This window comes from Pleurodeles waltl, chromosome 2_1 (genome assembly GCF_031143425.1).
Source record: "Pleurodeles waltl isolate 20211129_DDA chromosome 2_1, aPleWal1.hap1.20221129, whole genome shotgun sequence".
Classification (NCBI taxonomy): Eukaryota; Metazoa; Chordata; class Amphibia; order Caudata; family Salamandridae; genus Pleurodeles; species Pleurodeles waltl.
In genome coordinates this window covers 295,106,176-295,120,444 of record NC_090438.1, presented here as the reverse complement: position 1 = coordinate 295,120,444, position 14,269 = coordinate 295,106,176, and the positions used below count along the sequence as shown (strand labels likewise).

Genomic DNA, 14,269 nt, shown 5'->3' with positions numbered 1-14,269 from the left:
TTCACCGACCTGAGGCCCCAACCAAGGGCAGGCAGTGGCAGTAAGCGCTATATAAATACTATTACAATTACAACACGTGTGCAGTAGAACATGTTTCCGTAACACAAACCTGCGTGTACTGTCGCTCAGGTCTTAAGGATTTCTCACTCGTTTTGTGTATTTTTTTTATGTAATAACGGTTGACAAAATCCGATGACTTAGAAGAGTGAGACCACACACACTAAGTGATATCTGCCTACCTGCCCCACCCAGCCAAACACAGAATCATTTGTACATGCTATAGCATTGAGAAGAGTTAGTGAAGGGATTGTCACGAGGCAGAGCTGGACTCAGTAGTCACATAGAGTAGCAGAGGATTTGGAAAATGTTAATTTGCTATTTTTAAAATGAGCCTATTTAACTTATAGTCCAAATTATCACATTATTACATTATCTCACTATTCACAATTATACATAAAAAATAAATGACAGCGATGCTGTGCCTGTATATGTCATCCTTAGAGAGCTTCAACTCGGAGACTTCTCAGTACAAGCAAGCATGCGACGATCACAGCAAACACCTAGTACGTGCTGTTCAGTTTTACCACTCCACTAGGAGGGAGACCCCACCACCAGGATTCCAGGGACTCTGAGGCCTAAATGGCCAAATGTGAGGGGCAGGGCAGCCAGCAGCATTCCAGGGACAGGAGACACCAGCCAGGGTGTTAGGGACGGGTGGGGGTATTAGCTCCTGGTGCTTGAGACTTGGGGGAGTACATATTTAGTTAAGATACTACAGACAGGGAGAGCTGACAGCCTGCCTGGGTCTACAGACAAGAGCTAGCCTCTGTCCAGAGATCGGGGTAGCCAACATCCAGTCTGGGTCTAGAGATTGGGTAGCCGACAGACAGCCTGGGGATAGAGTAAGGGGAACTGACAGCCAGCCTGCCTGGACCTGGAGATGAGGGAGCCAGCAGCAATCCTGGATCTAGAGATGGGTGAGTCAACAGACTCCCTGTGTCTAGAGATGGGGAAACAACAGCCACTTTGGGTCTAGAGATGGGGAAGCCAAAAGCCTGCTTCAGTCTAGAGATGGGAAAGCTGACAGCCAGCCTGGGCCTAAAGATGGGGGAGCGGACAGCCAGCCTGGGCCTAAAGATGGGGGAGCGGACAGCCAGCCTGGGCCTAAAGATGGAGGAGCGGACAGCCAGCCTGGGCCTAAAGATGGAGGAGCGGACAGCCAGCCTGGGCCTAAAGATGGGGGAGCGGACAGCCAGCCTGGGCCTAAAGATGGGGGAGCGGACAGCCAGCCCGGGTGCTGGATATGATGGCAACAGCCAGCCTGGGTCTAGAGATGGGGGAGCGGCCAGCCAGCCCAGGTGCTGGATATGATGGCAACAGCCTGCCTGGGACTAGAGACATGGGGAGCCAAAAACCAGCCTGGGTACTAGAGAAACAGAATCTGGTTGTCAGCCTGGGTGCTAGCACAGGGAGAGGTGGGAGATAGAGTCAGGGCGAGCCTGAATGCTAGAGACAGGTGTTAGGACAGTCAAGCACGAAGCTAGAGATAGGGGCGGAATTCCACTCAGCCCAGATGCAGAGCGGTATGTCGCTAGAGACGAGTGGAGCTGACAGTGGACAGAACAGGGGTAGAGAACAGTTATGATGTTAGAGAGAGTTGTATCTTACATCCAGCATAATAGAGAGTGGAGGCCTGGGTATTAGAGAGAGGCAACTTGCCCAGCCTAGAAAATAGAGACAGTGGAGACAGAGGTAGGACCCACAAGACCGGAGTCGCTTATAGTTGCGGCCACTGGATTCATGTGATATTGCAGCTGCAGCATTTTCCCCATTATTGATTTGCCACTTAATCCATCATCTGCTGCATATTCTGCAGATTTTAACGAACAACGTTTCTAGCTCAAACGGATCAAACGTTGATAAAAATGCGGGAATACCTGTTACCATGCACTGGGAGCCCCATACCAATAATTTGATAGATCAACTTTCTGTATCTTACTGGTGTATCTGGGTTTCAAAGTGGTCCTAAAAAGGTGCAACCTTTGCCTAGATAGTGTAACATTATCAAATTAGGACAGAAAATAAGCCTGGGCACCAAATAAAAAGTGCTCTGCATTAGTGAATCAGATAGCAAAAAAAGGTGGCCCACATTTTCAAATTTGGGCAGTTTTCAAATTGTAAAGACATGCTGTGGTTTTTGAAAGGTAGGAGATATTGCATGCACTTGTGCTTGTTGCAGGCATTATCTGTATTAATATAAGAAACAGTACAGAACGACCCACCATACCATAACAGTCCCACTTACATCCAAAACAAACTATACACTGACCTGCGAGACCAGCCATTTGTGCACTGACAGATTGTCCTATAGGCCAGTACGACTCTCAGTGTTAACGTGTAATAAAAATGACAAAATGAGGTAATACTATCACACAATGTGCGGGACTACGCCCCATTATTTGCCTCCTATTGCCACATAATTTAATCAACCTGATGCGCATAATTTTGTGCTACTCTAGCGCATAATTTCAGATGATCTTCTCAGCCTCAAACAGGGTGACTGGGGATTAACAGTCAACTTGTTAGAGGCTGCTGACAGCCAGGATGCTAGAGCCAGGAGAGCTGGGAGTCTGCCAGCAGGCCCAGAGGGAGGGCTGATATTCTTTTGGGATGCCAGAAACAGGCATCAGGAAGATGGCAGTCAGTAAGGATTCTGGAGAAAAGGGGACCTCGGTGCCAGGATCTTAGGGGGGGGGGGGGGGGGGGCGACAGAAAGCTGTAGATGAGAGGGCGAATGGCAACAGTTAAAACATAATTCGGGAGAGAAGGGCCTGGTGCAGCGAGGATGCTGGAGACAGGCGGAGCTGACGGTCCACCCGGGCGAACGAGGCAAGCTGGTTTAAGATCGCAGCGAAAGGAAGGCTGGATGCTGGCAGTCCTGATATGAGAGATGGTGGGCTAGGGGTCGCGATACTAGAGACATGTAGGCTTACAGTCACGATATTAGCGGCAGGGACTCTAACACACCTGAAACTGCTGACAGGGAAGCTGGCAGTCTCCGGGCTGCTGAAAAAGTTGTATCGGCCACTCAGACAGTCTGACAGAGACGGGTGTCTACAGGCAGCCTTGATCACTGAGTGAAAGAGGCTGGCAATGAATGAGGATGCAGAGACAGAAGCTGCCCGTCAGTTATGAACAGGCTAGCAGTCATAATGGTAGAAACACCTGAGCTAGCAGTCACGATACCAGAGGATGAGAATCCAATACTAGAAACAAGGAAGCCAGCAGTCATGATAACAGGGGCTGGCAGTCGTGATGCTGGAGACAGTGAAGTCAGCAGTCATGATAACAGGGGATGGCAGTCGTGACACTAGAGACAGAGAGGCTGACAGTCATGAAACTAGTGGCATTCTGGTAGTCATGATATTAAAGACACAAAGACAGGCAGTCATGGCACTTGAGACTCACAGCCACGATATTAGAAATAGGGATGCTTGGCAGTAATGACAGCAGGGGCTGGTGGTCACGCTACTAGAAACGGGGAGGTAGGCAGTCATAAAAGTAGAAGCATGGAGACTGTCAATCGTAATACTATGATCACGGTGGCTGGCAGTCACGATACTAGAAACGAGAGACATGGAGACTGGCAATCACAATACTACAAGCATAGAGGCAGGCAGTCATGGTAGTAGCGACACAGTGGCTGGCAGTCATGAAACCAAAAGCTGACAGTCCTTATACTAAGGGCATGGAGCCTGGCAGTCACGATTCTAGAGACCGGGAGGGGAACAGTCACGATACTACAGCCAGGGAGGATTCAGTCTGCAATGATTCCACTGAATGAGGCAATAATGCGGTATTGCTAGGGGGTGGCTCCGGGTCTCCATGGCAGAGGATGGGTGAGTTGGCAGTCGGCGGTGTAGCGTGGAACCCGTAAAGAGGGGTAGCTGGCAGGAAGGAGCGATCTTGCGCACCCGAGGAACACTAAGTCGGAATTCCTGAAACAACGGAAGCGGGCACTCGGGAGCCCGCAGACAAGGGAGAGGCTGGCAGTCAAGGTCCCAGAAACATGAAACTGTTAGTCTGAGTCCACGGGGGCGGCATGAACGGAGTTCATTTTTCCACAAATCACACACTCACCGTTGATCTCCTGGCTAGGAACATCGCTCTGGTTGAAGCCCTTGGAAATGTAGGCTCTGCGGACCTCCAAGCAGCTCCTGGACTTCAGGTCCCCCAGCGCAGAGGCGACCAGAGCCGCTAAAGTGCAAAGCAAGCGCAGGCAGACCATGGCGGAGGCGCTGGGACTGGCAGCCAGAAGGACAACAACAGAGACAAAAGTTTCGGAAAAGTAAAAAAAACGGGCCTCCTTGTGCAGCAGCGGCGATCTGTGATTTCGCGCACAGTCCGAGTCAAGTGGCTCCCACAGATAAAACGGGCCGGGCGGGGAGTCCTAGTGTCTGCAGAGAGGTGCTGGCGCTGCTGCTGCCCGGCCCGGAGCCTCCAGATCCTCAGCTACCTCAGTGCTTGCTGCCCTGCGCTCTCTGTACTCACTCCCAGCAGCGTCTCCTCTGCAGCCAGCGGCACATGGGCAGCAGGCGGAGCAACGAGAAACGGCACAAAACCCGGACGTGGAGCGACCTGCGCAGAGCCTAAACGAGGCACACATTCACTGCTGGAGTTCCAAACCCCGGAGTGAGGAGTTCGGGATCCTGGCACATAGATTCACGCCTGAAGCGTGAACACGTGGATTCCGATTCATCACGTCCAACTTTCATGGAGCCTGATTCAATCAACAGTGATAGACAAAGCAAAAAGAAAAAAACAAAAAAAACACAAGAAACGGTCGTTTTAAATCCCTAATCCAGGAATCTGACTTTTAGGAGCCCCTCTTGGTATTTGAAGCTGCAGTTTTTGTTTGGGTAAAGGGCCCTCATACTTATTTAATTCCGTAGAAAAGTAGGAGCACACTTAGATAGAAAACGTTTTTTCCCGTTGCATTCTGGGACTTGTAGTCCTGTTTTATAACAGACTACAATTCCCAGAATTAAAAGGAAAAAACTGGCCAGGAGTATCACATCATGTATGGACTTTGGAAATTTGGCATGACTGTTTTAAAAAGGTGGTGAGGGGGCTGGGGCCTAGTGTATTCACCCATGTTATGCTATGCTGCACCACCCAAGCACCCAAAGACGGCAGTGTGACACCAGGGATACAGATACAAGACCACGTGCAGTCTACGACCCCTGTATCATATAGTCTCTGGTCACGCCTGGTATACAAGGTGCATATCCGGGGGGTAACGGGCCACCTCAGTACAGCTTGGGTGGCTTACTACATCCCTTGCCAACTCCGCATTAAGCTGTATGTTTGGAATTTAGCATGCACAATCTTTGGGTCCCTGGCTTGGCTGTGTATTTGGAATGAGGTTACACCGCTGGAAGCATGAGCAGTTAGGTGCTTTGTCTTGGCACCATTCATTACGAGTGTTCCCAACACTTCCTTCTTCTTTGCTGGTCCACTCTGGAGTTCTGTCACCTGGAGTGGGGTTGACATGACTGTCGTTCATGGGTGGATCATCTGTTGTCATGCTCCCTTCTCTGCCCCCAGGCTCTGGTTGGTTTGGCATATCTGCTTTGTAAAACTATGAGATGTTTCTGGACACTGTCTCATTGCACTTGGCGGCTATCGTCATAGTGCCTTCCACTATGAGGACTGTCCACACACCTGGTTCGAAAAGTGTTCTGAACTTCCACCCTGTCCTTCTGTCATTTATAATTACTTTGTCACCTTGCCTGATATGCTGATCCATTGCTCGCCCCTTTATGCTTGCACATGCATTGTTCCATGCGCGACAGACTTGTGAAGCCACTGGATCGTAGGTCAGTGGACTCCACGCTGGGGGAACTGGGATCGTGTCTCTCCTGTGTCCGTTGAACATCAGAGCCCACAGGGATGCTCGGTGATGCAATGTGGGGTTCCTCAGTGTTCCCGTAAGAATTGCTGGAGGCTGAGTTCAGGGTTGGTCCCTTCCACAATGGCAATTTGGTAAGATTTATTTAGGGTGCGCATGAAACGCTCAACCTCTCTGTTTGCTTATGGCTACTGTGGGGTGATGCAGCAATTTTGAATCCCAAGAACTTTGAGAAGTACTTTGAACTCTGACCCATGGAAGGGAAGTGCGTTATCCGTTCTAATCTCTTCTGGTAGACCGAACAGTGCAAAGACTCTCTCTAGCACTGGTGCTGCATTAGCAAATGCTATTGAGTCAACAACACCAACAATCGGATATTTTGTGTAGGTGTCCACCAGGACTACAGTGACTCTCTCATGAGGGAAACTCCCAAAATCCATGCTCACTTTTGACCATGGGGTGGTACAAGGTTCTTCAGTGACAACAGGAGGTGGGACTTCCGGGGAGCTGGTGAGTTGGCATACTGGGCATTGTCGTACTAAGTCATCCACTGGAGCCTCAAGGTTTAGGAACTACACTTTTTCCCACAGGCGAGATTTCATTTTCGCCATGCCTTGGTGCCTGCTGTGTGCAAACACTATGACACCGTACCACAAGCTTTCAGGAATCACTATCTTGCAGCTTCTCAGTATGACTCCATCAAGGGCAGCACTGAGTTTATCTTGCGCCCTCCACATTTGGGTGAGCATCCCCTTGTCTGGGCCTTGCCTGCTGTTGGCACCTCCTAGGAAATTCTGTCATAAGCTTTGCTGTAAGTCCTCTTTCAGTCTTAACAGCACCGCATCTTTGGTGGTGGCTTCCGCAATTTCAGGCAGGGTCAGAGATTTAGGGTAGGTGCTTTTGGTCACCATACAGATGTACGTTTCCATCGACTTCTTACCATCAACTGCAGCTTGGGATGGATGGCGAGAGACAAAGTCTACACAGTTTTTGGGTCCTTGCCAGTCAACTTTGAGGGGATAGTGTTGCAGCTGAATGGCCTAGAGTTCAATCTGAGGCAGAGGATGGGGTGTCATGCAGTGGAAGAACAATACGAGCAGCTGGTGATCTGTGTCCACTCTGAAAGACCTCCTGCAGAGGTACTGATGAAAGTGTCCACATGCCCATTTGATGACAAGAGCTTCTCTTTTAATTTGGGAGTACCATGCTTGGGTTAGTGTGAGCGCTCGGCTGGCAAATGCTTGCAGTGCCCACTTCCCCAGTTCCGCTTTTTGAGTAAGCACAGCTCCTAGGCCAACCCGACTTTCATCATCGAGTAGCTCCGTACATGTTTCGGGTCAAAGTCTGCCATTGTTGTTCCACCCAGGAGGGCTGCTATAATCTTTTAGAATGCCTCTTCCTCGCATTGACCCCACATCCAGCAGGTATTGACCTTGGTGAGGGCTTTCAGAGGCTCTGCAATCGTGGCAAGGTTGGGGATGAACCTGTCGTAATACGTGGCCATACCCAGAAAGCTGCGAGCTTCAGACACGTTGGTCAGGGCTGGGGCATGTTGTATGTCATGCGACTTTCAAAGATCTACTTGTACTCCACCTTGAATGAACACATAACCGAAGAATTCTATGGACGTTTTGAAGAAAGAGCATTTATCTCTGTGCAGAATAACATTGTGCTCCCACTGGCGTTTTAGTGTGGCACACAGGTGTTTGTGGTGTTCCTTGTCTATTGTGGAGTAGATCAAAATATTGTCGCTTACATTCATGACTTCTTGGAGTCCTGATTGTGTTTCCCGCATGGCATCCTGAAACTCCTCCGCCTCTGAAAAAATGTCAACGTTCTTTCTTTTGTAGCGGTGCAGGCTGAAGTGCGTGGAAAATGTTCATATGTGTCTGCTTTCTTCTGAGAGGAACAGTCCGTGGTATTACGTGTTGAGTTCTAGTTTGGAGAACTGCTCCATTCAGGTCAGCAATAATGTCGTCCATTGTGGGCATGATGTGCCACTTCCCAGATTAATTCAAGGAAGCTGTCGCACTGCTTTTGCTGTGTGTTGCCTCCCTTTTGTGCCTCTTCATCTTTGTCATCCGTGGCCCACCATTGTGAAGTGATTCATCTTGCCACAGCTCAAGCATATGTGTCCTTGAGCTGGATAGTCATGCAGGGGTGTTCATCACGACCACAGCATTTGTGTCGGGACCCTGTAGTTGGGGGGCAGGTGGCTTAGGCTTGGTTGTCTTTGTGAACACTGTGTTCTACCTTCACAGTGGGGGCTTTTTCAGGTGTCTGGGTGATGAGAATGGTCCATCTTGGAAGCACTTGCAGCTGACATATTATGGGACCTGGCCATGATGAGGATGTCGTTTAGGTGTATATTCTGTTCTTTGAGGAAGTGTTTTGTTCCAGCACCTTTGAATGATTTGCGCATTTCTTTTGGCTGATCATCTGCTGTACATGTACTGGCAAGTTTGCGCAGGCATGCACAAAATGAGTCAATAGACTGTCCTTCTTGCTGATGTACCTGACAGAGTTTGAATTGCTCAAAGTCTAGGTTCAATTGTGGGTCAAAATGTGCATTGAGTGGACTGACTGCTGCGTCATAGTCATTTGCTGCACCAATGTTGGGGAGGTACTTGAATAGCTTAGACATTTCTTCACCGATATAATGGAGTATCCTCCAGCACGGCAATGCAGTCACAGGGTTGGCAAGCTTGCTGAAGGGTTGCAGGACACCCACTAGTGCATTTTGGTAGAGGATTTGTCTAACCTGCTGCCCCTGCTGGGGTGATGCATTAGCACTATCAGCCATGGTGAGGATGTGGCAGGATTGAGCAGGTGAACAGTGGTAAGTAGTGTTTACTCGTGTTTGCTGAAGTAGGTAACAGCTGGGACACTGAAAGTGTGCCTGGTACTGGATAGTGGGTCTTTGTGTCCTTATAATTGAGTGCCTGTGCTCTGTTGTTCCCACTGTGGCCCTATTCAGGTGCACTAAACGGGTCTTGATTAGGTTGCCAATCTCATGTGCAATTCAGAATTGCAGTTTGGAGGTGCATGTGACTCGACCTCAGGGAAGTGCTTGGCTGTCTTTGGACGTGTTGGGTTTGTTGCACGCTCCATCCTCGAAGAGCAAAATAGAGCAAGAAGCCCCCAGGCAAGACAACTGTCACACACAGCGGCAGGGTGGGGCCAAATCAGCTGGAGTGCTGGGAAGGAGCCAGCAGGCCCTCACCCCAACACCAGTCATACTCAGACCGACACCTCATTTCGTTGGAAGAAGTTTTTTATTTTATTTTCTTTGATAATAACAAAAACACACATATTTATCATAAAAATCACTTCAAGAAACTTTTCACAGCAAATCTAAAATACTATCAATGAATTCATACATTTTTTTATCTGTAACCATAAATCAATTGTGACAGGATCCCTTCCTGTCCTGAACCTCCTTTGGACCACACAGGTGAACTGAACCTCACCTGTATCCATAGGGGGGACGGTACCCCTGCTTCCTCCGTTCCTTGCCCACATGCTCAGGGCTCCGCCCCCTCTCCAAACACCAATCAGCCAAGGGGTGTAACGGGCGGGCAAGAGCAGGAGCCCCGTGGCCACCCCAGTGATCTGGGCTCCCTGTCCCCAATCTGGTGTGTACATCCGCAGGTTGGTCCAGGACTTCAGGATCCTATCTCTGGTGTTATACCAGGGCCCCAGCCTTGGGGACCCCTCTGTTGCTTCAGTTTACTTTAGTACTTCTTCTCCCGGCAGGAGGGAGACCAGGGCCCCAAAGGTCATTTGCCCTCCCCACCTGAAAACAAACTCAGAGAGAAGAACCCCATATCAGACATAAATTGGTCTGTACCCGCGTCCGACAAGTGTACCATGTCCTTATGGAACATCTCAGGACCCTTCAGAAGTTTATGAGGAATGTTCCATAATCGGCCCTGACCAGGGCAGAGTTTGGCCATCTCTGCGTTGAGTCTCCTAACTGACACGTTGATTGTCCGCGCTTTAATGCCTGGGCCCCAATTTCGGTGGGGCACCATATGAGACCAAGCGATGGCTGCGTTTGGGAATTGCTTAGCTAGTTTAGTAATTTCCAGGAAGATAGTTTCCCTGAGTGCCTTCCGTCCCATGTGCACCAGGTTATTGCCACCAAGATGAATAATGATGAGGTCCGGGGACTGGAGTCCCACATATCCTCGCGCCAATGTGACGAGTTGCTGCAGCTGCTTGATTCCTTTGCCGCCAACCCCGCACCAACAGAAGGCCACGTCTTGGCTTGCTGACGGATTAGGTTTACGGAGCTGTTGCAACCTGTAGGCCGCCCAACGAACAATCGAATTCCCCAGGACCCAAACCACATGAGGTGCCATCGACTGTAACAAAAAAGAAAAAAGCGTGCGAAACAATATTGAAATTGTAGACGTAACGAAAGGACCCCTGATTATACCAACTCAGGTCTAATGTACCGCCTTAACAGTTAGAAGCCCATCTCCCAATGTCTTTCACCTCTGTCATTGGCAACCCCGCACCTGCTGCCAATGTAGCTGCACCAATCCTAAATAAATGGGGAGAGTAACCAAGTGGTTCAACTCCCACTGCCCGTAGTATAACTTTCAGCACCTCTGCAAATTGGTAGCGTGATAGGCAGTCCCCATTTGCATGTATGAAATGCCCGGAGGACCTATCAAGGGGACGAACTGCCAAGTAAGATGCTAAGTGACCCACTGGGCATAAAGGTGAACCACGAGCTGCACAGAGCCCAATACGTGCCCCCCTACCTAACTGGTCCGTTTTGGACTAACGCAGCTGTATTGTTATAGAATCTGAATTGAGTTGCACATCGGCCCACTGGAGTCCTCCTGAATGGTCACTCTGGGAGGCTCCTATTAACTTGCCAATGCGGAAGGCCTCATAAGAAGCCACAGAGAAAGCAGCTGCAAATAAGGTAGCCTCAAAAGGCGAAGATGTAACTGCGGTGACTGCATGCAATAATTTTTCCAGTAAGGAGGGGTGTTGTGGGACACCTGGGCGGTCATTACAACATTGGCGGTAAAAGCCGCTTACCGCTGTGCAGAAGACCGCCAACACACCACCGCGGCCGCGGAAATCCGCCACAGCTATTATGACCCACATTTCGGAATCCGCCAAAAGTCAGACACCCACACAAGTCCGCCACACCAAAGGTCAGTGATAAACTGGCGAAAACAAAACCTCAACCGTCACGCCAACAGAAATACGCCCACGCTATCACGACACACGAATCCACGTGGCGGTTTTTCAACCGCGGTATTCCATTTGCGATCCACACCGCCGCGCTCAAAATACACACACTCTAACAAGACACAACAACATTGGACAATACAAAATACACAGAGCTGATACACAAACACACACCACTCCCACACACAATACAATATAAAACACACACCGACATCACCCACAAACCCCCACGACAAAAAATTCCAAAAGAAGGCCAGAGAGAGACACCACCAGCAAGAACAACAGCATCCACAGGAACACAACACCATCACCCACATAACTTCCACGCACCTCACACAATACACCACTACATATCAGCACACTTATCACCACACAATCCACCCCACACATCACCTACGCCACCCCATGGCACGGCAAAGACACCCCAGGTTCTCTGAAGAGGAGCTCAGGGTCATGGTGGAGGAAATCGTCCGGGTAGAGCCACAGCTATTCCGATCACAGGTGCAGCACACCTCAATTGCAAGGAAGATGGAGCTATGGCGAAGAATAATGGACAGGGTCAACGCAGTGGGATAGCACCCAAGAAATCGGGAGGACATCAGGAAGAGGTGGAACGACCTACGGGGGAAGGTGCGTTCCGTGGTCTCAAGACACCACCTGGCGGTTCAGCGGACTGGCGGCGGACCCCCACCTCCTCCCCCACAACTAACAACATGGGAGGAGCAGGTCTTGGCAATTCTGCATCTTGAGGGCCTCTCAGGAGTAGGTGGAGGAATGGACTCTGGTAAGTCAAAGCTTTACTATTACATCCCCCACCCTACCTGCATGCTATCACATACCCCCACCCTCACCCCCAGCACCCCAACTCCTCACATATGTCCCAACATCACAAACCACCCATCCCAACACCAAGCCCTGCATGCAACATCAAAGCATGGACACCCATCACCAAAGCATGCCCACTGCACATACCCATACACCCCCCCTAAACCATCATCACACAAGCGCCCACACAGAAATGCTAGCTCTGGGGTACACGGTCACCCACCCATTGAACACCATTACACACACAGATTTAATAAACATCCTTTTATACCCCTGCAGGACCCCTACCCAAAATCACCGGACAGGAGGGTCCACACATGTCCACACCACCAACAGAAGAGGCCCACAGTGATGACAGCACCTCTGTCCAACTGGATCTAGATGACCAGCTGGGACCATCAGGGACCTCTGGACAGTCGTTTCCCCTCACACAGGCACAGGCCACCACAGACCTTCCCCCTTCTGGAAACACCAGCACAGCACCCACCCAGTGGGCCCATACCTCCGTCCCCAGGACACGTCAATCAGCAGCGTGTCCACCACTACAGGGATCCCAGGATAACCCACCACCCCAACAACAGGGACCTGGGGGCAGTGGTACTGGGCACACAGTCCAGGGGACGGAGACCCAGGAACACAGGGGAACTGGGAGGGCTGCTGTGCGACAGGGGGCGGACAGGCCAAGGGAACCCACTCTCCACGAGGCCCTCTGCTCCATCATGAGAGCCTACCACCACTCCCAGGAGACAATGGCAATGGTACTGGACAAGTTTCAGGAGACCCAGCGCATGCAGGAGGAACAGTATATGGGCTTCAGGGAGGAACTCAGAACCATCAGCTCCACCCTGGGCACCATCGTAGGGGTACTGAAGGAACTACTCAACACCAGGAGGGACACTGTGGCACTACAAGCGGCCCCTGACACTAGCATGGACGATGAACTGCCCACCACCTCCCCCGGCGCTAGTGGACAGAACGCCCCGCCACAGGACCACCACACCATCACCCCACCCCCTGCAGAGGGAGAACCACCACGCAAATGGTCCCTGAGATCCGGGACAAAGACAGAGCACGATGCCAAGACCCCGCCAAGAAATGAGACCACCCTGATTGTCATCCTACTGTCCCACTTTGTCACCCTGTCCATAATTAAACTGCCCCAGCTCCACTTCCTATGCCCATATGGGCAATGCACCTGTGAGACTAATAGACTGGACTCTGCCATGGACACTCCTCCGCCATCACCCCTCACCATTTCACTAACCCCTCCAATATTGAGCATTTAAATAAACACACCTAAAGCACAAAACGATCTGGAGTCTGTCTGTGATTTCGAAATAGTGTATTAGCAATTACAGTGCTAAAATGTTTTCAAAATAGTAATGTCAACACACCTATGGAACACAGCTCTAGTCCATGAGGAATCTCAGCAGATGTCACACAGTGGGACCCACATCTGTGAAATCGTAAGGGAAAGTGACAACTCAGTGACCATACACTGGGTGAAAACGACAGACAGGAGAGAGGTAGTAGTGTTAAAGTACATGTAGTAGGCAGGTTTGTATTCCTACCTGTGTCTCACTGGAAATATTGCAGGATCACTGAGTCCCTGTTGTGCATGTCTTCTTCCTCTGCTTCCTCCTCAGCACTGTCCACAGCTTCCACAGCTGCCACAACAGCGCCATCTGGACCATCCTCCTGCAGAAAAGGCACCTGTCGTCGCAAAGCCAAGTTGTGAATCATACAGCAGGCCACGATGATCTGGCACACCTTCTTTGGTGAGTAGAATAGGGATCCACCTGTCATATGGAGGCACCTGAACCTGGCCTTCAGGAGGCCGAAGGTCCGCTCGATCACCCTCCTAGTTCGCCCATGGGCCTCATTGTAGCGTTCCTCTGCTCTTGTCCTGGAATTCTTCACTGGGGTCAGTAGCCATGACAGGTTGGGGTAACCAGAGTCACCTGCAAATGGTGAGGGACAACTGTTAGACACACACTAACCTGTAGGGATAACCCCAGACCCAGACAACCATTCCCAATGACTTGCTTCCAGGTGCTCACCTAATAGCCACACACGGTGCCTCTGGAGTTGACCCATCACATAAGGGATGCTGCTATTCTGCAGGATGTAGGCGTCATGCACTGAGCCAGGGAACATGGCATTCACATAGGAGATGTACTGGTCTGCCAAACATACCATCTGTACATTCATAGAATGATAACTCTTCCGGTTTCTGTACACCTGTTCACTCCTGTGGGGGGGGGACCAAAGCCACATGGGTCCCATCAATGGTACCTATGATGTTGGGGATATGTCCCA

The 14,269-nt window shown here is 50.4% G+C and overlaps 1 protein-coding gene across 1 annotated transcript in view; it reads right to left on the bottom strand.

Moving 5' to 3' along the window:
- Window positions 1-4,570, bottom strand: part of GPC4 (glypican 4) — a 187,571-nt gene extending 183,001 nt beyond the window's left edge. The window contains exon 1 of the mRNA XM_069212519.1: window positions 4,141-4,570. Coding sequence (XP_069068620.1) covers window positions 4,141-4,288 — 148 coding nt within the window. The 5' untranslated portion in view covers window positions 4,289-4,570. The remainder of the gene's footprint in view (window positions 1-4,140) is intronic.
- Window positions 4,571-14,269: the final 9,699 nt, after the last annotated feature.